Source organism: Caenorhabditis remanei, chromosome IV, assembly GCF_010183535.1.
Source record: "Caenorhabditis remanei strain PX506 chromosome IV, whole genome shotgun sequence".
Lineage (NCBI taxonomy): Eukaryota > Metazoa > Nematoda > Chromadorea > Rhabditida > Rhabditidae > Caenorhabditis > Caenorhabditis remanei.
Genome location: NC_071331.1, coordinates 21,514,059 through 21,540,639, shown reverse-complemented (window position 1 = coordinate 21,540,639; position 26,581 = coordinate 21,514,059). Strand labels below are relative to the sequence as shown.

At 36.8% G+C, this 26,581-nt stretch overlaps 3 protein-coding genes across 3 annotated transcripts; 2 read left to right on the top strand and 1 right to left on the bottom strand.

The window, feature by feature from the left end:
- Positions 1 to 15,966: 15,966 nt before the first annotated feature.
- On the top strand, positions 15,967 to 17,183 carry GCK72_015633 (uncharacterized protein; the record flags this gene model as incomplete). Its single annotated transcript, XM_053731026.1, has 6 exons — positions 15,967 to 16,058; positions 16,108 to 16,201; positions 16,246 to 16,485; positions 16,678 to 16,831; positions 16,879 to 17,095; positions 17,147 to 17,183. The coding sequence occupies 6 exons, from the start codon at positions 15,967 to 15,969 to the stop codon at positions 17,181 to 17,183; spliced, it is 834 nt and encodes a 277-aa protein (XP_053585798.1).
- A 1,527-nt stretch (positions 17,184 to 18,710) lies between these two features.
- GCK72_015632 (uncharacterized protein) lies at positions 18,711 to 20,047 on the top strand (the record flags this gene model as incomplete). The annotated part of the gene is made up of 6 exons (XM_053731025.1): positions 18,711 to 18,802; positions 18,852 to 18,945; positions 18,990 to 19,229; positions 19,539 to 19,701; positions 19,749 to 19,965; positions 20,014 to 20,047. The coding sequence occupies 6 exons, from the start codon at positions 18,711 to 18,713 to the stop codon at positions 20,045 to 20,047; spliced, it is 840 nt and encodes a 279-aa protein (XP_053585797.1).
- Positions 20,048 to 20,625: 578 nt separating this feature from the next.
- On the bottom strand, positions 20,626 to 22,723 carry GCK72_015631 (uncharacterized protein; the record flags this gene model as incomplete). Its single annotated transcript, XM_053731024.1, has 2 exons — positions 20,626 to 21,224; positions 22,477 to 22,723. The coding sequence occupies 2 exons, from the start codon at positions 22,721 to 22,723 to the stop codon at positions 20,626 to 20,628; spliced, it is 846 nt and encodes a 281-aa protein (XP_053585796.1).
- Positions 22,724 to 26,581: the final 3,858 nt, after the last annotated feature.

Genomic DNA, 26,581 nt, shown 5'->3' with positions numbered 1-26,581 from the left:
AATTTCAGATTCTGGCCGAGTGGTTAAGGTAGACAGTAACCACTACACTTCGAGGTACCAGGGTTCGATTCCACGTGGGGTCAAAACTTTTTTGTTTCTTTTTTTAGGAAAAAGAAGTGTGTCTAGATGCAAAATATCTTATTTAGAACAAAATTGGATCACTCTGGACAAAGTTATACAAGATTTCAGGGCTTCACGAAAAAATTTTGAGGTTAACCAAGCAAAAAAAGTACAAACGTGTGAGCCACAAACCGGAAAACCCATGTACAGTAACCCTAACCCAACTACACCCTTCCGATTGCACAATCAAGAGAGAGTCGCGGGGGTCCCCTCTAACGAAATTATTCACGGTCCCCCTCACCAGGAATCAAATGAAGGGTGGGGTGTGACAAAGGGAGGTGACAAAGAGCACTTGGGACTAACGAACCAAGAAAAGAAGGGAAAGAAAATGTTTCGAAGATGGGGAGACCACCACAATCCCCATCACTGTCTAAAAATAAAACGCAGCAGTTTGTTTTAGATTCAGGGGGGGCGGCAGGCAGGCAGGCACACTGGGCACACTTGATCTATTCCGGACGCGGAGAGAAGGGGGACGGTGGGCTGCGGAAAAGGTTAGAGATCTATGAGAGAGAGAATTAGACGGCTTGTTGTTTGTACAGGATCCCCCACCAACCTCTTGTTGGCTTGGAAAAGAGGAAAAAACGGTGTGCGCTGCGGACGGCGGGGAGGGAGACGCCGAAAAAAGAACGCATGGAACGGGAAATGGTGAGAATGGCAGCTTTTTCCCTTTTCCGGGTTTAGAGATGAATAGAGTGTACGGTAGAAAAAGGGATCTTTTGAAAAATTGAAAAGTTTTCCAATTGTATAGCAGTTTTCTAGTTATTTTCTACAGTTTTATACTTTTCATAGCTACTTTTAGATTCTACACAAAATTCTCTGAGTTTTGAGCTCCATATTGCCATATTTTGGAGCAATTTGAGGTTGGTGGCCTAGAAATCCGAAAATTTGGGTTTCTAGGCCACCAACCGATTTTTGACGGTTTGTGCTGTTTTAGATGAAATTTCGAGTTTCAAATGGTTTTTGAGAAATTTTTAGATGTTCTAGGCAGTTTCAAGCATTTTGAGGTGGGTGGCCTAGAAATCCGAAAATTTGGGTATCTAGGCCACCGTCCACTTTTTGGCGTCTTCAACCTTTTTTGATGCATTTTGACGGTTTTGCGCTATTTCAAGATCAAACTGAGAAGAAATCGACAGAAATCCGATTTTTGGGAAATTTTTTTTTCATAATTTTGGGATTTAGTAGGTAACTTAAGAGCCCTATTTTTAAAAACTTCCTAAAAACGCCACTAGATGGGGAGTTTTAGAGTTTAAACCTAAAAAAAATTCAAAAATTTTCAATTAGAATTTGGCTGAAATTTTTTTACTGAAAATGGTATATACCTAGGTCCACAGGATTTCTGATAGTGATATTTGAGGTTTTCACAAAATTTCCAAAGTTTTGAGCCCCATATTGCCATATCTTGAGAAAATTGGAAAATCTGAGATTGGTGGCCTAGAAATCCAAAACATTGTGTTTCTAGGCCACGCTTCATTTTTTTGTGTCTTTGACCGTTTTTGATGAATTTCCGCAATTTTCATTGAAAAACGCATCAAAAACCATACCAAAACTCCGAATCACACCACCAGTCAAGTCCAGTCCATATTGCGTATCGAGGGGGATGAGGTTCAATTCAGAAGCCAACTAGTTTTTTTGTCTCTCATTCATCGTCGCAATGTTTCGAATAAGAGGGCTACTGGTGGTCAACCCCCCGTCGATGACAGGATATCGAGAAAAGCCGTCAGAGAGGAGGCTTGAATTAGGCAATGACTGGTCATAGAGAGGATAGTATATAGGGGAGTAAAGGGGGGCAATATGAACTTTAGGGATTGAAGAAAAAGGGGGACTTACGGTACTTCAGAGAATGGAAAGTGGTAGAATAACAAATTTCTAGGTTTTCCAGGAGTCCGATTGCGTTTTAATGATCTTTTTCGGATTTCTGACCCCTTAAAACCTCTATATCAAAAAAGCAAAAATGTTTTGACCCCAGGTGGATTCGAACTTTGGTACCTCGGGGTGCAGTGATAACTGTCTACCTTAACCACTCGGCCAGAACTCAAAATTTTGAAAATTGTGGGAAACCCAAATTTTCAAGAGACTAGTGTATTTTAACTTCAAAGAAGACAGATTCCGTAGTTATAACTCAGATTCTTTCGTGAAAAATGAGGTTTAACCAAAAAAGTAGGTTCCCACAAGTTTTTTCAAGTCTAAACCGCTCGAAACTTCATTTTTTGAACTTCTGACATCTTTTAACCTATATTTCAGAAAAGCAAAAAAATTCTGACCTCAGGTGGAATTGAACCCTGGTACCCTCTGGTGCAGTGGTTACTGTCTACCGTAACCACTCGGCCAACACTGAAAATTTTTAAATTTTTGTAAAAATCTCATTTTTGCCACCAATAGTGGTTTTCAAGGTTAAAAATTGCAAAACCTTTAGTCAAAACCTCTGAATTTCAACTGAAAAACCATTAAATTCAGGAATCAAGATATGAAAAACTAAGCTTCATCTTCCTCCACCTAATCAAACTTTCCAAATCTCTTCTATGATTTCAAATAATTCAATAGCCTAAACGACCTTAGCCGCGCCCGCCTATATCTCATCATTCCAACCCATTCCCCCCTTCCCCCCCCCTCCCCCCCGTCAAAAACCAGATTCCAGTGTCCCCCTACCTTCCACCTCTTACAAATGTTCCGGTCACTTAGATATCCCCCCAATAGATCAAGCTAGTCAGGGAGGGGGCAGGATGACACCTTCTTTCGTAAGATCTCTCTTCAGAAGACGTCGTCGGGGGCTTTCAAGAAGTTGTCGACCTCCGATTAGGAACCAGTTCTCGTCTTTTGGAAGCTTCTCAGACATCTCTTCTCGAGGGCCTAATTTGAGAGGAAGATGAGGATGAGGATGAGGACGGTTGCACAATCATGACACACCGGACTAGTTTTTTTTCTGGGACGGTCATCGGGAACAGTAAAAATTAGGCAATCTAGGTTAATAGCTTAGGGGGGGAGGGGGGGGGGGGGAGTGAACTTTGAAATTGGCGGAAAATGTGGAAGACGATGAAACAATTTGAGGGATGTACTGTAGACTACTGTAAGTTGGATTCTTTAGAAATTTGCTGCTTAGACTTGAGCAAAGCAAGTTATCTGAGGCTTAGGCTCCAGATTTTGAGTAAAGATACAAAAAAGTACTCCAAATTTTTAAGGCTACGCTCAAAAACTATTTAGGCTTAGGCCCAAAATTTTATGTTCAAGGATAAGATTACTCAAGATTCTGGGATGTCGGTGGCTCAGGCTTAACAAAGACATTAGGTGCAAGTTTGGAAGGCTAAATTCACAAATGGAGGTGTCATACTGTAGAATTTGCATTCTTGGAAAATGGGAATTTAACCTTTTATCGTAGGCATGGGTTTAAGTTTTGAAACGGTAGCTTAAAATTCCGAAAACTTTAATTTTTCGTCAAAAATGAGTTGTCTTGGGTCATATACTGCAGGGTACTGTACCTTTAAAACAAAAATATCAAATTCTGCTTAATCAGCGTCTCAGTCTTGATTGTAGACTCTATATTTTCCCACGAGGCCCCTTGATATAGGGTACGGTACAAAAATTCAAATCGAGGTGCCTTAGGCTTAGGCTCAACACGAATCGTTATTTTTCGGACCTTCTTAATTTCGTACATATACTGTAGCCTACTGTAATTTTTCCATCACATCCCCCTCCCATAACCTAGTCATCACTATCACCACCATATAGCCTAAAAAGTGGTTTGAAACTTTCGAGTAACCACTTCTCGTCAAATCTCTCTCCCTGTGTCCAGACGACGGCGGCTAACAACGACGCAACAACTGGATACAAGTTTCAATATTGTTTGGGTGAGAGGGCTTCACATGAAGAAGAAGAATCGGACAAAAAAAGAGAGAACAACGAGGCTAATCGAGCGGATCAGGAGGGGAGACCGGTTAGGTGGGGATGTTGTACGATCGAAAGGGGGGAGGGATGGCAGCTAACAGAAAAGAAGGGGTCATCTCGGGAAGAGGAGAGAGGCTAGTTGTGTCTAGATGAGATAGAAGAGATGAAGAATATGGGGATGAGAAGATTCTTCTCGAGAGTGGGGGAACTCGTTTTCTGGTGCTGAAGTTTTCATGGAGAAGGATTCAGGCACTAAAGGGTCTAAGGGGTCTAGACTTTTTACAGACTCTGAAAATTAGTGTTTTAACAAAATCTCATATAAATTTCCAATATTTTGGGACAGAATTTTGGAACTTGAACTCTCTAAATGTCATCTAGAAGAAAAAAATCAAAATGATTCACACGTAGTACACAGAGTGAGAAGGGCATTTCCCACGCCTTCAGGGATACTTATTACATGACACAAGGTGTTTTTTCCAAAGGGAAAAAAACAAGGGTGTCTGATGTGTTAGGTTAATTTTTTTTGTTGAATTGAAAGATTTTTGTCAGAAAATTTAGATTTTTTACAATATTTCCAAAGTTTTGAGCCCCTATTCCGAAGAAATGTAGAAATTTTGGGTTTGGTGGCCGTGGAAACCCGAAAATTTGGATTTCTAGGCCACCAACTCGAAATGCTTCAAAAAAGCCCGATATAGGGTCAAAAATTTCAGAAATGTTTTGGAAATTCATTATATAACTTATTTTCAGCATGGTGGCCTAGAAATTAAGATTTCTGGAGGTTTCTAGGCCATCAGGTCACAATTTCAAGAGTTTTCCCGGACCTGAGGGTTTTTGCAGTCTAGTTATGAAATATTTGTCAAATTAAGTTTTTTGACAAAAATTCTCAAATTTTAAGCCTTATATCGACATATTTCTGAGCATTTTGAGGTTGGTGGCCTAGAAATCCAAAATTTTGGTTTTCTAGACCACGGCCATTTTTCTGCGGACTTGGGCTGTTTTTGGCGCATTTTTCGGGTTTTAAGGGTTTTAAAAGTTATTTTGAGAGCCTAATATCTTGAATTTTTCCTATTTCTTGAAATCCAAAGGTCATAGGGTAAATTTTGGAACATTTTAAGGTTGATGGCCTAGAAATCCGAAAATTTGAGTTTCTAGGCCATGATTTTTTCCAACCAAAGTTTCTGGTTTGGGACTATTTTTCCTCATTTTTCAGTGTTAAAAAATAATTTTTTGTTAAGAAAATTTTTTTTCTCGGAACTTTTTCCCCAATACCTCCCAGTATCCCGTAAATTATAAATAAGCGAACAAATAGTCCGAAAATAGCCCTAACAGTATTGTATGTATACTACTATAGCAGTACTACTACTGTTGAAAAGAGCAAATACTGAAAACGGGCAACGCAAAAACGGTCATGATTTGGCCAGCGGGCACCCCCTGAAAGAGAGAGCACACATACAAATATACAAAATATTGTATTTGTATGGATGGACAATCAAAGTGTGTGGAAGGGAAGGAAGGGGGGACTGTTGAAAAAGCAAATAAGGGGACAGTGGAAAAGGGGTGCATCACACTGTGATAAAATATATATTTTTGGACAGTGTCCGGCAGCGAGGGGTCAAAGATTTTTTTTGACCTAAAGAATTGTTCAAAAATTAGGAACTACAGTAATCGCCATCATTCTAACAACTTTGGCCGTTTTTAGGGGAAAATGCCCAAGAGGTACCAATTTCAGTGCAATTTTTCTAACTGTCTCCTTAAAATGTCCATAACTCTTTAGGGAATGTCCGTACAGAAAAGTTGTCAACTACAAAAATGACTTACACAAAATTCTCTACATTTTTGGATATTTTTGTAGTTTGTAGCCTCACAGAGTCTAGAGATACGGCAGGTCGAACTAGCTGAGAGACGGATAGAAGCTATAGTGTCTGGTTTTCCGCACTCTAACGGCTTTTATCTCAAAAAAGGGCGGAGCTGAAATGTATTTTGCTATATTTTGAGAGTTGTTGGAATAGAAACTCGAAAAATTTGCGTTTCTAGGCCACGAGTACATTTTTGTAATTTGAGTTGTACCTTTCAAAATTTTCGAGTTAAAATTTTTAACTTTTCGTCAAGTTTTTTAGCACTTGAAACTTTAATGAGTGGTGTTAAACCAAGAAAAAAAACCAAAATCTGCAAAAACCAGACCGTGGCCCATAAATCCAAAAAATTGAGTTTTTAGGTCATATACTGATTTTCAAGACTATCCTACCAACTATTTTGATTGTTAACCATCTAACCTCGAAAAAAAACTTTTTTTCAGAATGTTTCCCCCTTGTATGCACTATACAAAAACCACCACCACGACCATCTTCTTCACCTCAAAATGTATGAAAAACGAATATTGAAATGAAAAAAAGAAGGGGGAACGGAGGGACAATAGGAGGAGGTCTCTCACCTCTCTCTATTCAATTCCGGCCGTCTTTTTTCTCATGGAAAAAGAGGAAGAAATTCTAAAAAGGGTTTCGTACAGTACAGTTTTTCTCATAAGGCAACAATTCTAGAATCTTGATAAGGCAGACTTGTCACGGGCCGGGCCGGGCCGGGCCGGGCCAAAATCAGGAAAAATCTCGGCCCGGCCCGGCCCGTAGCCCGGCCCGGCCCGCTCGGCCCGTTTTGAAACAGTTTTTGAAACATTTTTGAAAATTTGATGTTTTTTTGGAAAATTTTGGAAATTTTTTGAAATTTTTTGAAAAAAGTATAGTTTTCGAGTAAACATTTAAAATTGAATCAAAATGTGAATATGTATGATAATTTAAGCATTTTTACTCTTTTTTTTCGAAAAATTTCAAAAAAAGATTGGTAAAAATAGGTACCCATTTTTGAATCCGGGCCGACCGGGCCGGGCCGATTTTTGACAAGTCTGTGATAAGGGAATGTTGCAAAAAAAAGTTTTTAGGCCTAACTAGTAAAAAAAAGAAGTTTTTCAACATGCTGACTTAACTTGCATGGATGATTTCGTGGGTAATCAAGGGACAGAAAAAATAATTTTTTCTGAGAATTTTTTGTATTTTTTTTTGTAAACTATGCTCAAATTCCAATTCCTCATCAAAAACTACCCGTATCCCCTTTTTTCTGCGTCTCTATCTTTCATTTTGAGTTTTTTGGGTTACTGTAGCTCCGATTGTGTGCAAACACCGAACACCCCGACGACAAAATGCACAGAATTCGAAAACTGAGTGAAAACTGTCTGGATAGGGGTTAGAAAAGTAGTAGAAACCGAATTTAACATGGAAATTGAGACTGGAACACGTTTTTATACAGAAAATGAGTTTTAAAATCCTTCCGGAGGGGCGGGGCTTAAAAATTTGAGGAATTGGAAAATAAATAATTACAGTAGGTCTTTTCACATTTGTCACATTTAGAAATCAATAAAAAAATCGAAAAAAATTGGGAACAATGGGCGGAGCTTTGTTTTGGCACTGTGCCAAACTTCAAAACGGTGAATGAGAATAGTAAGGTGTACTGTAAGCGCTATAACTCATGGCAAGCGTGCTATAAGAAAATTGTCAACTAGAAAAATAAAGATCAAGGTTTGATCTACAAAATGGTCATAAGTTTTCAAAAAAATTAACAAAAACTGAAGAAGATACTGTAGCTTAAAAACGTAGAAACTGAAAACAGTAGTATGAACGCAAAAATAGTTAGGTGTACTGTAGGTCTTATAACTTTTATAGAAAAGATTCTCCCAAAAAGTAGTCAACTACAAAAATAAAGTACTGTTTATGGGCTTTTCAAAAAGTTAAAACGTAAGGCTATTGAACAATATGGGACAATGTTACGGTGTCTTAAAAATGACCAAAATTTAAAAATTTTCGAAAATTTTTTTTTCGATTTTCCAAACAAAACGTGTACAACGCCACAAAAAAGACTACAAAATGTCAATATTTCCATATATTTTTGTCACTATATGATATAGTAGAGATTCCCACGGGCACCACCACCACGAATATGATTGGAGGGGGGCAACCACTGGCACGACGAAAAAAAAATGAATAACTGATAATTTTTCCTGTTTTTCAGTTTTTTTTTTGACACCACCTCCTCTTTTCCTTGAGACCACCCGTAATTATGGGAATTGTTATCAGAAAACACGGAGAAAAGGAAAACACACACAACTACGGTAACCACGACTACTTGTTTTGACACCTTTTGACATGGGAAAAATGGAAAAAAAGCAAAAAAAACAGAAATTTGTTGAAATTGACAAAAATGACTAAAACACGGGGAAAATCATTCAAAAAAAGATAGAATAATGCCTTAAAAGTGCCTAAAATCATTAGAAAATTGAAAAATTCGTCAAAAACAACCTAAATCAGCAGAAAAATGACCGTGGCCTAGAAACCGAAATTTTTGGATTTCTAGGCCACCAACCTAAAAATGCCCCAATTCGTCAATAAATCGCTCTAAATATTATGAAAATCGAAGTTCTCAATTAAAATCCATTAAATGGAAGAAAAATAGCGCGTGGCCTAGAAACCCAAATGTTCGGATTTCTAGGCCACCAACGCTAAAATACTCCAAAATATGGTAATATGGGGCTCAAAATTTTGGAAGTTTTGTGGAAAAATTAAATATCACTCTCAGAAATCTTATGGGCCTAGGGATGTACCATTTTCAGACAAAAAATTTTCAGCCAGAAAAATTTCAAAAAAAACTCAGAATCCAAAAAAAAGTGTCCAAAATAGAAAAAGTAAAAAAAAAGAGGAGCCGTCGCCAAAATAGTGAATCAGAGACTGTGGAGAAACATTTGAAAAGAGAAAAAAAACAAAAAAAGTGAAGAAATATTGAAAAATTGCGGGGAGGTCAAAAGGGGGGCGACAGGCACACAGACACGATAATTGAAAAGGGGAAGAAGAGGAGCAAGGGAGGGGGGACGGTGAGTCAGATGAAGAAAGAAAAACAAAAGTTTTTAGATTTGAACTTGATAAGAAAGGTGAGATGAGCAATTTTTGAAAAAAAATGTTCGGCTGAAATTTTTTTAAACCTTCAAGATAAAAAATGTATAACCTCATCATTATATTCAGATTCTTCACAATTTTTCTAAAATTTTAAGCCCCATTTTTACATATTTTGAAGCAATCTGAGGTTGCTGGCCTAGAAACCCAAAAATTCGGGATTCTAGGCCACGGAATCAAAAGTTTCTGAAAATCATCAATATGGGACTCAAAATATTGGAAATTTTACGCTGATTTCAAATATAGAGTTTTTTATGAGTTTGGTAGCCAAGAAATCGAGATTTAGTGCTGGGGTTTTAGAGTTGTACGTACCAAAAAATCCAATATTTTTCATTCAACTCAAATTTTGTTTTGGTTTTTCCCATTTTCACAAAAAACGAATGTCAAAATCGGATTCCTCGCAAAAATTCTGAAATTTCGAGCTCCAAATCGGCATATTTCGAGTGTTTTGGTGTTGATGGCCTAGGAAAACAAATTTTTGGGTTTCTAGGCCACGATCCGAAAATGTGTCCAAAATAGAAAAAGTAGAATCAGGAGACTGAAAAAACGATGAAAATCACGAAAATAGGCCAAAAACGGTTGAAGACGCGAAGAAATGGTCCGTGGCCAAGAAACCCAATTTTTCGGATTTCTAGGCCACCAACACCAAACTGCTCCAAAATATGGCAAAGTGGGGCTCAAAACTTTAGAAATTTTGTGGAAAACTTAAATATTAATATTAAAAATCTTATGGGCCTAGGTATATACCATTTTCAGACAAAAAAATTTCAGCCGGAAAATTGTTTTCGATAATTTTTGTTGTTTTAAGGTCTCTAAACTTCAGAATCTCGCTCAAAATGTTAGACATTTTTCGGAAGACGAGGTTTTTGTGTTTTCTAGGTTTCCAGGGATCAGAAATTCTAAAAGATCCCAAAAATTTGGGTTTCTAGGCCACCAAAAACAGTATCAAAATGGGGGGTGCCTAGCCGACTAATAAGCCACCTTTTGACCATTATCTTTTTCTCTTATCAGAGACACCAAATACACAACAATATGTGTATTGCCAGTTCTTCTTCTCTCTTTTTTTTCAGCTGATCGTACAGTTTTTGATATCGAAAAAAGAGGGGAGAAGCCGGCGGGAGAAGCGTTATGTTTGTTTTTTGACCGTCTAGAAGAGAGAGGAAACTTTTGACACCCCCCCCCCTTTTTTCCTGAGAAAAATGCCCTTTTTTGTACGAATGTTTCGTTTTCTTCCAGTCGACGGAAAAATGGGAATCGTAAAAAATATTTCGTAAAGGGGGTTCGTTTGTGGTCAAGAACGCTTTTTTTGAGCTAGAGGGACAATAGTAAACCATGAAAATTACGAAAAATTGGCCGAAACCTCAAAAATCAGAAAAAAATCACATCATGACCTAGAAGTATCATGTTGTAAATCACATAGTTTTCAGAAAAATTTTCCAAAAAAAAAAGTTGATTTTTCAACACAAAAAAACCGTCTAAAACACTACAAAATCATTAAAAACTCACAAATCTATCAAAAACAACTTGAACCCACAAAAAACGGTCGGTGGCCTAGAAACCCAAAATTGTGGATTTCTAGGCCACCAACCTCAAATTGCACGAAGCTATGGCAATATGGTACTCAAAACTTTGGAACTTTTATGAGGAATCTGAAAATCAGCATAATTTTACCAAGATGTCAAGAAAAAAAAATTATTTTTTCGAAAAATTACTTTTTCGAAAATAACTTCATCCAATTGTTACTTTCCACACAGCCTCAACACTATTCAAATTGAATACTTTGTGAAAAAAAATCTTCAAAAACGCTCGAAAACCACCTGATTCCAGCTCGTGGCCTAGAAACCCAAATTTTTGGATTTCTCGGCCACCAACACTAAATTGCTTCAAAATATGCCAATATGGGGCTCAAAACTTTGGAAATTTTGTAAGGAAGCAAAACATGACACTCATCTTTTGACAAAATCGCAAAATCCGGGAAAAAATCTGGCAGGAGGGAAGAAATTTGGGATTTTTAGAACTGAAATTTTCAGAAATTCCAATTTAGAGATTCTAATATCAAAATCAATTTATGGTAAAAATGTTCAACTTTTTGAGCCCCACATTGCTATATTTTAAAGCAATTTGATGTTGGTGGCCTAGAAATCCGAAATTTTGGATTTCTAGGCCACGGTCATTTTTTGTGGATTTAACTTGTATTTGATTTTTTTTGAGTTTTCAATGGTTTTGGATTGTTTTTTTACGCTGGAAAATCGTTGATGGCCTAGAAATCCCAAATTATGGGTTTCTAGGCCACCAACCCGAAAATGCTTTAAAAGAGGGTAAAAACTCCAAAAATTTTGTAAGAAATCTGAATATAATCTTAGTTTCCAATATTATACTCAAGGAATTCTGATTTGAGACCATTGAATCTCAAAAATCCTTATTTTTCACCGAAAACCATCATCATCACTAACGATTTGACTTCAAAAAAGGTGTTATTCGTAAATATTTTTCTTCATTTTCTGGTAGTAAGTAACCCTCCAATTTAACGGAAATCTTTCAGAACCCGCCAATTGTTGTAGTCGTATCTCTCTCTCTATGGTATTTCGTCGTTTTCAAAAGAAAATAATATATACAAAATCAAGGGGGAGGGGGCAAACAGGGAAAGGAGGAACGATACCGAATAACAAGTAAAATGAACGGATTGAAAAATATAGAAATGAAATATAGACATTGTAGGAGGGGGATGGAAAGTTCTGGAAGAGCAGGAAAATCAAGCTCCGGAAAAATGGCTCCAAAATTCAAATTTTTTCGAATTTTTTTTTTCTTTTCCGCGAAATGTCAAATTTTTGACTAGTTTCCACTCAATTTTCACATTTTTAAATCAAAATTCCCATATTTTCAACACTTCTAAGTCTTTTCACTAATTTTAAGTTTTTAAAAAAAGTTATTTTTTCTAAAAATTTTGGCGCCAAAATACAAATTTTAATGCATTTTTTTGAATTTTTGTGGAATTTTTGCGGGAAAAGTCAAATTTATGAGTATGATTCATTGTGGCTGGAAAATCATTAAAAATGTTAACATTTTCGATGAAGAATTTCAAAATGTTCAAAAAAAAAAGAAAAAATGGTTCGGATTCAAAAATAACCAAACTATTTTTAAACAAATTGTTAACTTTTTTTTCAATTTTTCATTTTTTGGTCATTCCTGATGATGTTCTAAAAATACTTTGTTTAGTCAAAAACATTTTTTTACAATTCCACAAAAACTAGAAAATATTTATAAAAATTTGTATGAGAGAAAAATTTAAAGAACATATCTTGAAATTAGCAAAAACGACTTCGAAGTGCTGAAAATATGGGAACTTTGGTTTAAAAATGTGAAAATAAGTGGAAAATATAGTGTTCCATCAGAAATTGAATTTACTGAATCCTATTCTCTCAAATAATTGAAAAAAATTAGAGACAACGAATAAAATTAGGCTTAAATAGTTGAAAATGTGCTTGAAATGCTAAAAACTTAATTTTAATTAAATCAATGTTACATGGAACCACTATAGTGAATTGAAAAATTATGGAAACTTTGAAAAAAATGGTACCCGAGTGGCAAAAAACGGTACACTTTGAAAAAACGGTTGAAAAATGGCAATAATTAATTTTAAATAAGCATAATTGAGCAAATTTGTGAAAACAATCCTAAAAAACGAGTCGGTTAGAAAAATGAGAAAAACTGGGAGCAAACCTGTGGAATTTAGATTCAAAATTGTGAAAATTAATTATGACGGTATATATCGCAGTGGTGCGTACTTAAGATTCAAATTTTACAATAATTACTAATTTTCAAAAAAAAAGTGTTCAGAAAATTTAATTCTATCAATAATTTGGAAAATGACTAATCGTGTCTTCCAAGAAATTATCAAACGACGCATCTCAAAAATTCATTCATAATAACTCAAAAATAGTACAGCTGGTGTTCTCTCGGGAACCCCTAGGACCCCGACGGGAGCCAAGTGGGAGGTCATTTCGGCAGCTCATCATATGGACCCGACGAAAAAAGTGGGCTCTCTCTCGTTTCGAAATATTTTAAAATATTCTTCCCTCCTCCCTCCCTCCCGTTCGAAATTGTTAAGACCCCCGGAGGGATCCCGTGGCGTATGTATAACACACAGGGAGGGGGGGGGGGGAATATGCAATCGTCGGGAGGGGGTCTAAGGTGTAATGAGCACGGAGCAAGGAGGGGAAGGAGGGGGCAAATCAGAATATACATATATTTTGAGAAATGCACATGAAGATAGGTGAGACAGCTGATCATGATTTCTTGATCAGTGAGATTAGAGGAGGATATGATATAGTTGAGGCAAAAGGGGGGAAATCTAAAATTTAAAAAATTTTGAAGTTACCGTAAAAAGTCTCTTACAGTAATCAAATTACTAAAATCTGAAATTTCAAAAGTAGTTAAGAAAATCGACACTACGACCTAAGTCAGGCTTGAGGTTATCTGTAAGCCTTGAGCCTAAGTCCCAACCGAGCATCAGGCCTTAAGAGCCTTAGACTTAAGCCTAAGCCCTGAAATCTTAAGCCTAAGCCCTGAAATCTTAAGCCTAAGCCCTGAAATCTTAAGCCTAAGCCCTGAAATCTTAAGCCTAAGCCTTAACTCCTGAAGCCTAATCCCTTAGAGCCCGTAGCCTTAAGCCTAAGCCTAAAACCTTACAGTCCTTAGCCTTAAGCCTAATCCCCTAGAGACCGTAGCCTTAAGCCTAAGACCTCGTTCCCCAAACCTTAGCTCAGCCGCCAGACCACCACCACATAGTATAGTCGTTTAGATGACCGGTGTGTGTGTGTGACAAATCCACCTCCCGGGCACTGCAGGCATGTTTTGATGATAGTGTTAGAGGGGAGACTGCCATGTGTCGTGCTAAAAATGCCAGACGTTTTTTTTCAGTTGTATTGGGTTGTTAGATTTATTGTTGGGGGTGTCTGGGTTGATAGAGAGAATCTAGGATTGATTGGGATGTGAGGGTTAGGTGGAAATTATGAAAAAGTTCATGGGAAGAACAGAAGACAATGGCCGAGTTGACGGATCCTAGGTCAAGACTTGCTGTAGTCATTTGATCAGTGTAAGATGGTCAGTGCAGTTTGTCAGTGTAATCGATTACAGTGGCAAACTACACTGACCAAATTATTACAGTGACCAAAATTCCAAAATTCTTGAAACGGGGTAGTTGTGGACTACAATACGTCAACTCGGCCATCGTGGAACTGAAAATGACATTAATAGTCATGCCACTCAAATTACAGACTATAATATTTTTTAATTTCTGGAAGTCAAAATTTTTCAATTTTGTTGTAACAAAGTCTTTTTTTTCTAAATTGCTTCTCCTGCGACATCACCGACTCATAACATCGAAGAAAAAATATTTTGTTCTGAAATTGAAATTTTTTGTTTTTTGAAGTGTCACTGAGTCATTTTTTGATCAACATAAAAATAATTTATATTTTTGTGTAGATCAAATCTAGATCCCCATTTTTGTAGTTGACAACTTTCCGGTCAGATACCATCTGAAACAGTTATGGGACTTTCAGAACAGACTACTATTTTTAATATTTTTAATAATATTGGAAAATCCCACATTTTAAATTGCTGTAACAAAGCTCTACTTTGACCAAATTAAAAATGATTTATATTTTTATGTAGATTAAGTTAAGGTCTTCATTTTCGTAGTTGACAATTTTTCTTTCAGACAACATCTGAAACAGTTATGAGACTTACATCACTGGCTACCTACAATCTTTTAAGCCGTTCTCCTGAAATTGACAAAATTTTAAACTGCTGAATTAAATGTTTACTTTTACCAAATTGAAAACCGTTTGTATTTTTGTGTAGATCAGATATGGAGCTCTATTTTTGTAGCTATTCCCTTTTTAATATCTCTCATCACTTGGAAGAGAGACGCAGAGAAGCTAGAGTGTCTCGTTGTCTGCGTCATCCTGCTTAAAACTCTTAGGGAACTAAATCTATCAAAATTTTGTAAACTACAAAAATAATCAGCTGGTAATTTCACACATTTTAAGCCTACCAAAAGTTTTTGACCACCTTGATTAATTGCATCCATCCAGAATCTATCTTCTTTTTCTTCTTATCACTAAGGATATCAGCTGATCGTTCCCCTCTCTACTATACATCTATTTCATGGTCACTCCTATCTTCTTTTTCTTATTTTTCGGGCCTCCACCCTCACCAATAGGTCATCTCTGGGCTCCCAGGAGCAGCAAAAGCACACCTGTCTCTGTAGTAATGTCTCCTTTCTCTCTGGCACACTCTCTTGTTTTCCACATTCCATTTCGTTCGAAGAATTTTTGTTTCTTGTTGTGTTGCGTATTGTTGTGTAGTGAGGAGAAGAGAGGAGGGAGAGGGTTGCGCCATAGTATAAGTAAAGAGGGGATCAGGAAAATAGGAAATTCTGAAAGTTTCAGAATTTCCAAAATATTCAGAGCCATATTTTCATATTTCATATAAATTCCAAAATTTTGAGCCCACACTACTCCATTATCACAAAACCCCTAAAAATGTATTCACTCGTTTCAAAACGTTTTTTTTTCCATTTACGCAATATTTCCTTTATCACAAAACCATTCTTCACTTCTTTCCAATTTTTACTTTAAGCTCCTCCTCCTCAGACGTGTTACGAGTGGGGAAGAAAAGGCATTAAGACTCTTCACTGATAACAAGAAAGTGTTTATATCGACGATTTAATTCAGTCATTCATATTCTATTCTATCACCCTCTCCCTCTTCCTAACTAATATTCAAAAAAAGACACAATATCAGAAGCGGGGCATAAACGAAAAGAAATTATTTCAGATTCAAAAAAAATTGGTTCTCCCAATAATGAAAACAATTCAGGTTCATCGGTCGCATGCATTCCCTCTAAGAACACTGTTCTGTACGCGTATTCAACTGACATCGACTATGACACATTTCATTGGGGTGCCGAAAGTATGGTTAGTTCTGCTAAATGGTATACAACAATGGCAAATGTTCGATTCGATACGAAACAGGAAGAAGAGATTGAGTATCACACGGACTATAAGTATGTTTGGTTTCTGCTTTGACTGTTTTATTAAACCTTTTCATTTCAGAAATTTGAATGCTTCTTTACGGACTCATGCGCCTGATCCATCACTAGGATATGGAAATAATACTACTGGAAGCAACTTGTACGCGGTTTTGAAGGTTTGTACTATTTCATCTCTTCTTCTATTTATAAGACATTCCAGAAGTTTCTCAACAATGGAAAGGTTTCATTGTGTGGAGCCCTAGTGTTCATTGCAGTAAAACGGTACCCAGATGAGTCTGATGTATCTGACATAATCACCCAACTACGAGCCAATCATGTATTCGTGTACATTGTTGTCGACAGTATCCCATCGGGCGGTTCCAATTCTGCAACATTATACGAAATGTCATTTAAAACAAATGGATATTGTCTGTTTGCCAGTTACTGGAACCTTGTTGAAGTGAGTTCTTTTAGAAAAAAGTCGAATTTGAATTTCATCTCATGCTTTGTGCGCTTCTGTGCAAGTGATTATGTCTTTCTGCAACTTTCTACATATTGATGATTACGTTTCTTCACAAAAGAGCCTACCAGAACGTTTCGGATGTGTACTCACTCACGCTACTGCACTCTCTTCTTATCTAAAATTTTTCAGGGTTTTCAATTCATGACCTTTGTACTTGGTAAATACCAATTCGTTGCTCAAAACTTTTGGGTTTCTGGATCTGGTCGAATCGAACTACCGGCATTCAACACTCCAACTCCAGTGGATTGGGTTGAACAACTAGCAATAACTGTTCAAAACCACAGTAAGAATTATTTCCAAGTTAGACTAAATTATTCACAATGTTTGCAGCACTTGACAATTCATTCGTATCAATGAACTATACAGTTGAGAGTACTGATGGATCTTATATTCATCAATTTCCGAGTAACCAATCGTACCCTCTTTTTGGAACTGCAGAATCAAATTTCTTGTATCTGAACGGATCCCTCTCTTACAAATGGACAATTGACTATCATTATAATACAGATGAACCCCAAATCATTGAATGCAGAATGTACAGTTATTAGTGAGTTTTTTTTTCAAAATCTTTAACAATTGCATAAATCTAATAATTCAGTTATCACGACTTCCTTCCACTCCCAGATTTCAAATAAAAGCTTCATATAAATTGTTTGAATATTGTTGTATTCTTTAACATTTCTTTTTAATTCGCTGCAAAACATTCGGACAGCATACCCTGTTGTCCGTGAGGTCCCTGGACATCCGGTTGTCTATAATTTCCAGATATTCCAGATATTCCAGAGGATTTCGGAGGTCCCTCTTCTCTCAGTCTTTGAACACTTGAAATGCTGAAAACGCGTCAACATCGCTCCAGTCTCCTCTCCTCTCCCACCGCATTTCCATCCTCTGACATGTTGTTTGACACTCTCTTTTTCATCTTCAGAAAAAGAAGAAGAAGACATCAGAATGACGCCTTCTTGACATTCAACATATGCTTCTTGTCCCCCTTTTTGACATGACCAATCAGTAGGGTGTCAGTAGACAAAAGGGAAATGCCGATGACATGGCTACCGTATTTTTTGATAGGCCTCCCAAAGGGATCTTTTTTCGAGATGGAATAAAGTTGTGGGGAATACTAGGGACCGTAGGAGTAGGAAGTCTGGAAATCGAAATTCAAGGGTTTGACAGATTGACTATTTCTTTGAAAGTGTGTTACGGGGTGACAGTTTATTCCTTAATTTTCAGTTTTAGTAGTATTCTGTAAATCGAAAATAAGGCTTCATTTTTGTAGTTGACAACTTTCTTGTACGGGCGGCCTCTACAGATCTAGATGTGCAAAAGCTGTGTGAACTACAAAAAAAAAGCTCTAAAGTTGATCTGAAACATTTTTATGAACGTCCAATAAAAAAAAAAGATTTTCCGGCAGACATCGATTCACATGTTGAAAACGGGAAGCTTTTGGTCGAACTGAGCAATACCGTATCCCCAGCCCTTTTTGACACTGACGACAAACGGTCGGAGACCAGTCATTTCCAGAAAAATGTTGTTATCAGTTCATATTTGTACATTCTTATGACATTGTAAGTGTCAAAAAAGGGTGTTAACTCTTCTAAAACACAAACAGAAAGGAACAATCCAACTGATAAGAAATTACTGAAAGACATAACTTCCGTCATGTTTTATTCTGACGTCATCGAGTAGAAAGGAAGGAAAAGAAAAAAACAGCACTTTGCTTATAATTTCGAATATCGCGGCGATCAAAACTTGTTTCGAATGTCTCAATCAAAAATATGAACTCTGCCTCCTTAATCGTGTCACGCGTGGGAAGAAAAGTCGTTGAGACTCTTAACTGATAACAAGAAAGTGTTTCTCGCAGACTTATTTTAGTTATTCTATTCTATTCTATCATCCATCTCCCCCTTCCCAGCTAATATTCATCATAGGAACAATCTATAATTTAGGAAACATTGATTTTGTTGAAAAATAGGAATATTAGTGTTAGAATTTAGTTCTAGGAATCAAAAACCAATATTTTCAGATTAAAACAATATGAGCTCTCCTAATAAAATGAAAATAATTCAGGTTACCCGAATGTGTGTGTCCCTTCCCGAAATAACACAGTTCTGTACGCTTATTCCAATGACATCGACTATGATACATTTAGGGGTGGTGCTGCTAGTATGGTCTATAATGGTTATTTATATACAACACTGGCAAATGTTCGATTTGATACAAGACAAGAAGAGGAAATTGAGTATCACTCGGAAAAAAAGTATGTTTACTTTCTGTTTTCGCTGCTTTATTAGAATTTTTAACTTCAGAAGTTTCAACGATTCTTTATGGACCCATAAACCTGATCCATCTATTGGATATGGAGACAAAACAACTGAAAGTAACTTGTACAATGTGTTGAAGGTTTGTACTCTTTTCCTTCATCTCTTATTCGTAAGACATTCCAGAAGTTTCTGAATAATGGGAAGGTTTCACTATGCGGAGCCCATGTGTTCATTACTGTCAAACGGTATCCAAATGAGTCTGATGTATTTGACATCATTTCCCAACTACGAGCTAATCATGTGATGGTGAACATTGCTGTGGACAGTATCCCATCGGGTGGTACCAATTCTGCCTCACTGTACGAAATGTCATATCAAACTAATGGAATCTGTGCATTTGCTACCGGCAGTGATCTTTATCGTGTGAGTTCTTTCAGAAAAAGTTAAAATTGAATTTAAAAAGTTCACTGTCAAAGTTATTTACGTGGAAACAAATCATGGTCACTGTTGTTGACGTTCAAATCTTTGATCTCATAATTCGTCCTCTCCTGTGCAATTGATTATGTTTGTTTTGCAATTGTTTAAATTTCCATTTCGATGAGCTCACAAGTCTTGCACAAGCATTCCACAAGTCAAGGCCTGCTATTACGTAACACTTGTAGAATACTCGTGCAAGATTTGGGGAATACTACCTACCGAGACTGTATTCTGATCTTATCTAACAGTTTTCAGACTTTTGAAAGATTGACCTGGATACTTATCTTCCCTTACCAGTTTCTTGCTCAAAACTTTCTGGTTTCTGGATCGGGTCGAATCGAAATACCGGTATTCACAACTCCCGTACCACCAGGTTATGACGACTGGTGTTTAGTTGAATTATCTATTCAAAACCACAGTAAGGACAATTTCCAAGTTATACTATATTACTCACAATGTTTGCAGCACTTGACAATTCATTCGTTTTATTGAATTACACAATTGCAAGTACTGATGGATCTTGGGCTTACGCATTACCGAGTCAAAACTCCAGCTATTTTTTTGGAACTGCAAGAACAATTCAACTGGCTTTAAAAGGATCTCTCACATACAAATGGACAGTTGACTATTATTATAACACTGTTGAACCACAAATCATTCAACTAAGAATGTACAGTGAATAGTGAGTTTTGCCAAAAATTTTAACAATTGTATAAATCTAATATTTCAGCTATCACGACTTCCTTCCACTGCCAGATTTCTAATTATTGGTTCAATATTCTGTGCGGTTTTCCAATAAATGCTTATTTCATTCAATTAATGTATTCTTTCTTTCAATTGTTCCAGTGAAACCCGGTGGTCCATCATTTCCAGGCATTTTAGAGGATCCCTGAAAACGCGTCAACGTCGCCCCAGCCTCCCTTTCTCTCTCACCGCCTTTCCATTCTCTGACATGTTGTTTGACACCCTCTTCTTCAGAAAAAGAAGAAGAAGACATCAGAATGACGCCTTCTTGACATTCAACATATGCTTCTTGTCCCCCTTTTTGACATGATCAATCAGTAGGGTGTCAGTAGACAAAAGGAAAATGCCGATGACATGGCTACCGTATTTTTTGATGGACCTCCCGGTGGGAATATTGGATTATTTTCAGGCTGAATAAAGTTGTGGGGAACACTAGGGACCGTAGGAGTAGGGAGTCCGGAAATAGTGGTTACTGTAGTTTGCGTGGTGAGACCCAATTCGCCCTAAACACCTGAAATATAACAAAGAAATGGCCCTGGAATGCTCTTTATTGTTCTGCTTTGAAAAGTTGTCACAAAAATCACAAAAAAGGATTTCTCTAACGAGAAAGTTTGGATCTTGGTGGGCACTTGCAGTAGTTTGCATCCTCTCCAGGCGTTCCACTCGGTCCCTGTTGTCCATCGAATCCTGGTGCTCCTGGAGCTCCATCCTCCCCGGGTCCTCCAGGTGTTCCCTGAATTCCCGGCACTCCACTATTCCCATCATTTCCTGGTTGTCCTGGGAATCCTGGCTGTCCGACTGGTCCAGACGGTCCTTGTGGTCCTGGGGCTCCCTTCGATCCGTGTGTTCCGTCACGTCCCTTCTCTCCGGGTTCTCCATTATTTCCGGGTGCTCCCGGCTCGCCACCGTAACCCGGATTACCGGGGTGTCCTGGGTGTCCGTCGGGTCCGCGGAGTCCTGCCGCTCCGTCGTTTCCTTTGTCTCCTGGGGCGCCTGGCGCGCCGGCGGGTCCAGGGAATCCGGGTGGTCCTGGTGGGCACATACGGCACTGTTGATGGGCGTCCATATTGATTGATGGGTAGTTTCCTGGGAGTCCGGGTGCTCCGGGCTCACCGGCTTGTCCTGGAGTACCGTCGAGTCCCGGTGTTCCTTGGGGTCCGGAGGCTCCGGGTGGGCAAGCACTGTTCGAATTGCACACTGAAATATTATTGAGGTTTTTGAGGGAAAAAACCTTTGAAATAGATAGAATTGCAATTTTAGGGTGTGACCTAGAAATCCGAGATTTTGGGTTTCTAGGCCACGGTGATCCCGATTTTGAAGTGCTGAAATTTTTGACAACTGGATAAAACCCATGCTGATATTCAAATTCCTCATAAAATTTCCAAAATTTTGAGCCCCATATTGCCACATTTTAGAGCATTTTGAGCTTGGTGGCCTAGAAATCCAAAATTTGGATTCCTAGGCCACGGGTGGAAATTTATTGGAAATTGGACCCCAAATTACCAATTATATCAAAAAAATTAAAAATTCTCTCAAAACGTTCAAATCAGCTAAAAATCATCTGGTGGCCTAGAAACCCAAATTTTCGGATTTCTAGGCCACCAATCTCAAAATGCTTCAAAATAGGTCGATATGGGGCTCGAAATTTTGGAAATTTGATGAAAAATTCGAAAATTAAAACAATTCTATTAAAAATCAACAAAGTTTTGAGATTTTGAAAATTTTCAAAAAAAAATTTCAAAAAATGACAGAAAAAAATTTCTTTGAAAATAAAATTTTTTCTGTTTTTCGACATTTTGAAGCACAAAAACCATAATTTTTTATTTAAAATTTCACAAATTATCTTCAAAAACGTTCAAAATCACTAAAAACAACTCGTGGCCTAGAAAAATTTTTTTTCCAGATTTCTAGGCCACCACACTCAAAATGCTCCAAAATATGACAATATGGAGCTCAAAATTTCAGGAATTGCACAAAGAATTCAAATTTACTGTTATCATTAGCCCTAGATAGCAAAAACACCGCAAAACTCCCCCTTGAAACCAAACAATTCGAAGTTGGTGGCCTAGAAACCCCCAAAACTCGATTTCTAGGCCACCACATTTCAAACAAACATTTTATTTGATAATAGCGTGAAATTTCCAAAATTTTGAGCCTCATATTGATAAGTTTCGGAGTAGTTTGGTTTGGTGGCCTAGAAACCCAAATTTTTGGGTTTCTAGGCCACCAACCTAAAATTGCTCCAAAGTGGGTCGATATGGGGCTCAAAACTTTGGAAATTTTATAAGGAATTTGAATAATTTATTAGTTTTCAGTTTGGATGCCTAGAATTTGAAAACAAGGAGGAAAATGGAAAAAAAATTTCGGAAATTTTTTTTTCGAAATTTTTTTTTTTCAAATTCTCAAGAAGTAACATTCGCACATATTTTGATTATTTTGATCTACTCACCACATTCTCCTGGTCTCGTCGTCTGTCTCTTCTTTCTGGCAAATGGAACCACTGACTCGCCGAACGTCTCTCCACGCATATTGGCCCAAACCTCGTTATGCAAATCACGGAATTCATTCATATCATAGTGAAGTTCCCCGGTGATATCATTGATTTTATTCCAGAGGGCGGGGACGAATGTAGCCACCAAAAATAGGGAGGAGAGGGAGAAGGCGATCGCCGCGTAGCCAGCAACACGTGCTGACATAGTGAGGGGTGGTTCTGAAATAAAAAGTTTTATTGGTTTTCAGAAAAAATGAGAGTTCGAGCGATTTACACACAGAAAACATAAAACAAATTCGAGTATACGAAAAAACTTTAAAAAATCAAAATTTTCGTCTTTCGAAAAAAAAGTGTTAATTTTTTTGATAGTTTTGTACTCTCAAAACACCTAAAACCCCCTAAAACACCTAAAAATCATTCAAAAACTATTTAAAACTCGAAAATCCATTGAAAACCATCGAAATTCACAAAAATCGGTTGGTGGCCTAGAAACCCAAATTTTTGGATTTCTAGGCCACCAACCTCAAAATAATCCAAAATATGACAATATGGGGCTCAAAACTCCAGAAAGTGGACGGAGGTTTCAAAAATCGTGTTAGTTACATTAGAAAATGCTTGGTATTCAAAATTTGGAGTTTTTGAAAAAAAAGTTTTTTTTTTTCGAATTTTCCAAAATGGGGTTTCCAAACATTTTCATTTTAAACTGTGACAATATCTTAATTTCTGGTAAAATTTCCGAAATTTTGAGCCCCATATCGACCTATTTTGAAGCAATTTGAGGTTGGTGGCCTAGAAACCCAAATTTTCGGATTTCTTGGCCACCAACCTTAAATCGCTCCAAAATACGTCAATATGGAGCTCAAAATTTTGGATTTTTCATGAAGATTCTGAATATGACAGTCATTTTTTGCATAAACCACAAAAACTAGCCAAAAACTGTCAAAAACAAAACTTTTATTCATTGTTAGTGGCCTAGAGAGCTTCGAAACTCGAGTTCTAGACCACCAAACTTGAAACTAATTACATATTTGGAATCAGCGAAAAATTCTACAAATTTCGAGTCCCATACTGATAAGTTTTAGAGCATTTTGATTTGGTGGCCTAGAAACCCAAAAAATTTGTTTTCTAGGCTATCACTTCAAAATACGTCAATATGGGTGTCAAAACCTTGGAAATTTCATGAAGAATTCAACTATTCTAATAGTTTTCGATTTAATAGCATAGAATTCGAAATCCAGAGGTTTCTAGACCACCAATCACTAAAGAAAATCTTAAATCGTAGAAAATTATATCAAAATAAGACATCTGAAACAAAAGAGAATATGAATATATGGCAAATGATCACTTGCGGAAGTGCTTATATACCTAAGCCCCGCCCCCTCTGATCATGAAAGTGACACCTTTGGAACTGGTTTATGGGGTGTGTAGATGAGAGGGATAGAACAAGAAAGGGGGATGAAAAAAGGTCAGAAAAGAAGAATACGGAAGCTAGAATTATCATGTTGTAAATCACATACGTACATGTATATAGAAAGGAGAATGAAAGGGAATACTGTATATAGTTTTCGGAAGAAAAAACCTTCAAAATTTAGAACCCCCCCCCCCCCGAATACTTTTTCTAAAAAGTCTATTTCTTAACGAAAAAACACTCCAAAACCATGAAAGCGACGAAAATCCATCGAAAACAATCAAAATCCGCCAAAAACGATCGGTGGCCTAGAAACCCAAATTTCGGGATTTCTAGGCCACCAACCTCAAATTCCTCCAAAACAGGTCAGTATGGGGATCGAAACTTCGGGAATTTAACGGAAAATCTGAGAATTAATAGGGTTTCATCTTGATGTCAAGAATTATAGATATTTATTTTAAAATTTAAAATGTTCGAAAAAATATTTCAAAAACAATATTTTTTGAGATGAACATTTTCTGAATTGTTACATTCCACACAGTTTCAACACTATCTAAACTTAAAATTTTATTTCAAAATACTGTAAACACACTCAAAAACCACCTAAAACCAGCTGGTGGCCTAGAAACCCAAATTTTCGGATTTCTAGGCCACCAACCTCAAATTAGTTCAAAATATGGCCATATGGGGCTCAAAACTTTGGAAATTTTTTGAGAAATCTAGATACAACCACGATTTTTTTTCAGCTATCAAGAATTCCAGCTATTTATTTTGTTTAATTTTCGAGAAAAAAACTCGCAATTTTTTTTTTGAAATTTGTTTTTTGTATTTTTACATTTCATATAGTATTAACATTATTTAATCCTAAAATTCTGTAGAAAAAAGTCATCAAAAATCATCAGAATGCACAAAGAACGGTCGGTGGCCTAGAAATCCGAAAATTTGGGTTTCTAGGCCACCCATCTCAAATTGCTCCAAAATATCGCAATATGGGGCTCAAAATTGCAGAAATTTTACGGAAAATTCAAATTTGACAGTTATTTTTAATTATAGTAGCCTAGAAATCGAAAAATCGAGGTTTCTAGGCCAAAATCTGGACTAAATTTTGTTTTCAGTGATTTAACCGATATTTCAAAAGTTTTTCACCGATTTTTTGGCCAATTTGTATGTGTTTCGCCCAGCCAAACAAATAGTTGTAGGTCAATCCTGTCCCCTCTCTAATCCACCATCAATTATCTCCTTAAAACGCAAATTTTCCATCCAATTTATATATTTTTTCTCAGCCTCAAGCCTCAAAAATCTTATAATTATAAGAAGAAGAATGTGTTGTTTCTGCCGTCTCCTTATCTCCAGATTGAAATCTTTATCGTTCCACTTGTGTCACCGCTTTGCCCCTCTTTTTTTCGGTGGTTTCTCCCCTCTTTTTTGACTAAAAAACAGGAGAGAGAAGACTAATGATAATTACATCTGTGCGGAGGAATGTTGTTACAGAGGGGAAAATGGTTTATTGTTCTGCTTATTTTGGAGAAAATTGTTTTCATTAAAAAAAAGTTTTGTAATTTTCAATATCTTTAAAATTTATATCATTAAAACATAAAATCGTGCAAATATCTGAATTCCTCGTGGAATTTCTGAAATTTTGAGCTCGATATTGTTATATTTTGAAGCATTTTGAGCATACTTGCAACGGGCCGGGTCACAGTACAAAAATTTGAAATTTTTAAATTTTTAAAGATTTTTTCGCAAAAAAGTCGAATTTTCGACTATGTTTTTACATATCGATAAAACTCAAGTGTACATAGGATTTTTGACTATTTTTGATAAGAATTTCAAAAAATTTCGAACAATTTTGTGAAAAAATTGTGCTCATTTTTTGACTCCGGGCTGGCAACTTTCTCTACCGGGTCGACGGGCCGAGCCGGGCCGAGACGATATTTTGCAAGTATGATTTTTAGGTTGGTGGCCTAGAAGCCCAAAATTTCGGATTTCTTGGCCACGAGTTGTTTTCACATGTATTGAGCGTTTATGATGAAGTTTATGGAATTTCGAATGAAAAAACGTAGTTTTCGAGCTTTGAGATATCAAAAACTAGCAAAAATCGTATTTTTGAATACGTTTTTGTAATTTTAGTTTGAAAATGTTCAAAATCTTGAAACTTTTTGCTCTTTGAATAGGATCATTTTGATTTTTTGATATTTCACAGAATTTCCGAAATTTTGCGCCCCATGTCGACAATTTTCTACTTGTAGCCTAGGAATACAAATTTGGGGTTTCTAGGCCACCAACCTCAAATTGCTCCAAAATATGTCAATATGGGGCTCAAAACTTTGGAAATTTTATGAGAAATTTGAATATCTGCATGGCTTCATCCAGGTCTCAATAATTTTAGTGGTATATATTTTTTGAATTTTTAAAGACGAAAGGACCAGGCAAAGTCCTTTCCCGTTTACATGGCTCACAAAAACCAAAATTTTCATAGCTGGCGCGAAAGTCAAATTTTCAAATTTTTTGAATTTTTCGAAATTTTTCGCGAAAAAGTCAAATGTTAGACTGTCAGTCAGAATTAGAAGAAATTCTGAAAATTAGTCAAAAATTGTCACATTTTCGATGAAAACTTTAAAAAATTTCGAAAAAAAATTGGAAAAAAAGGGTCAT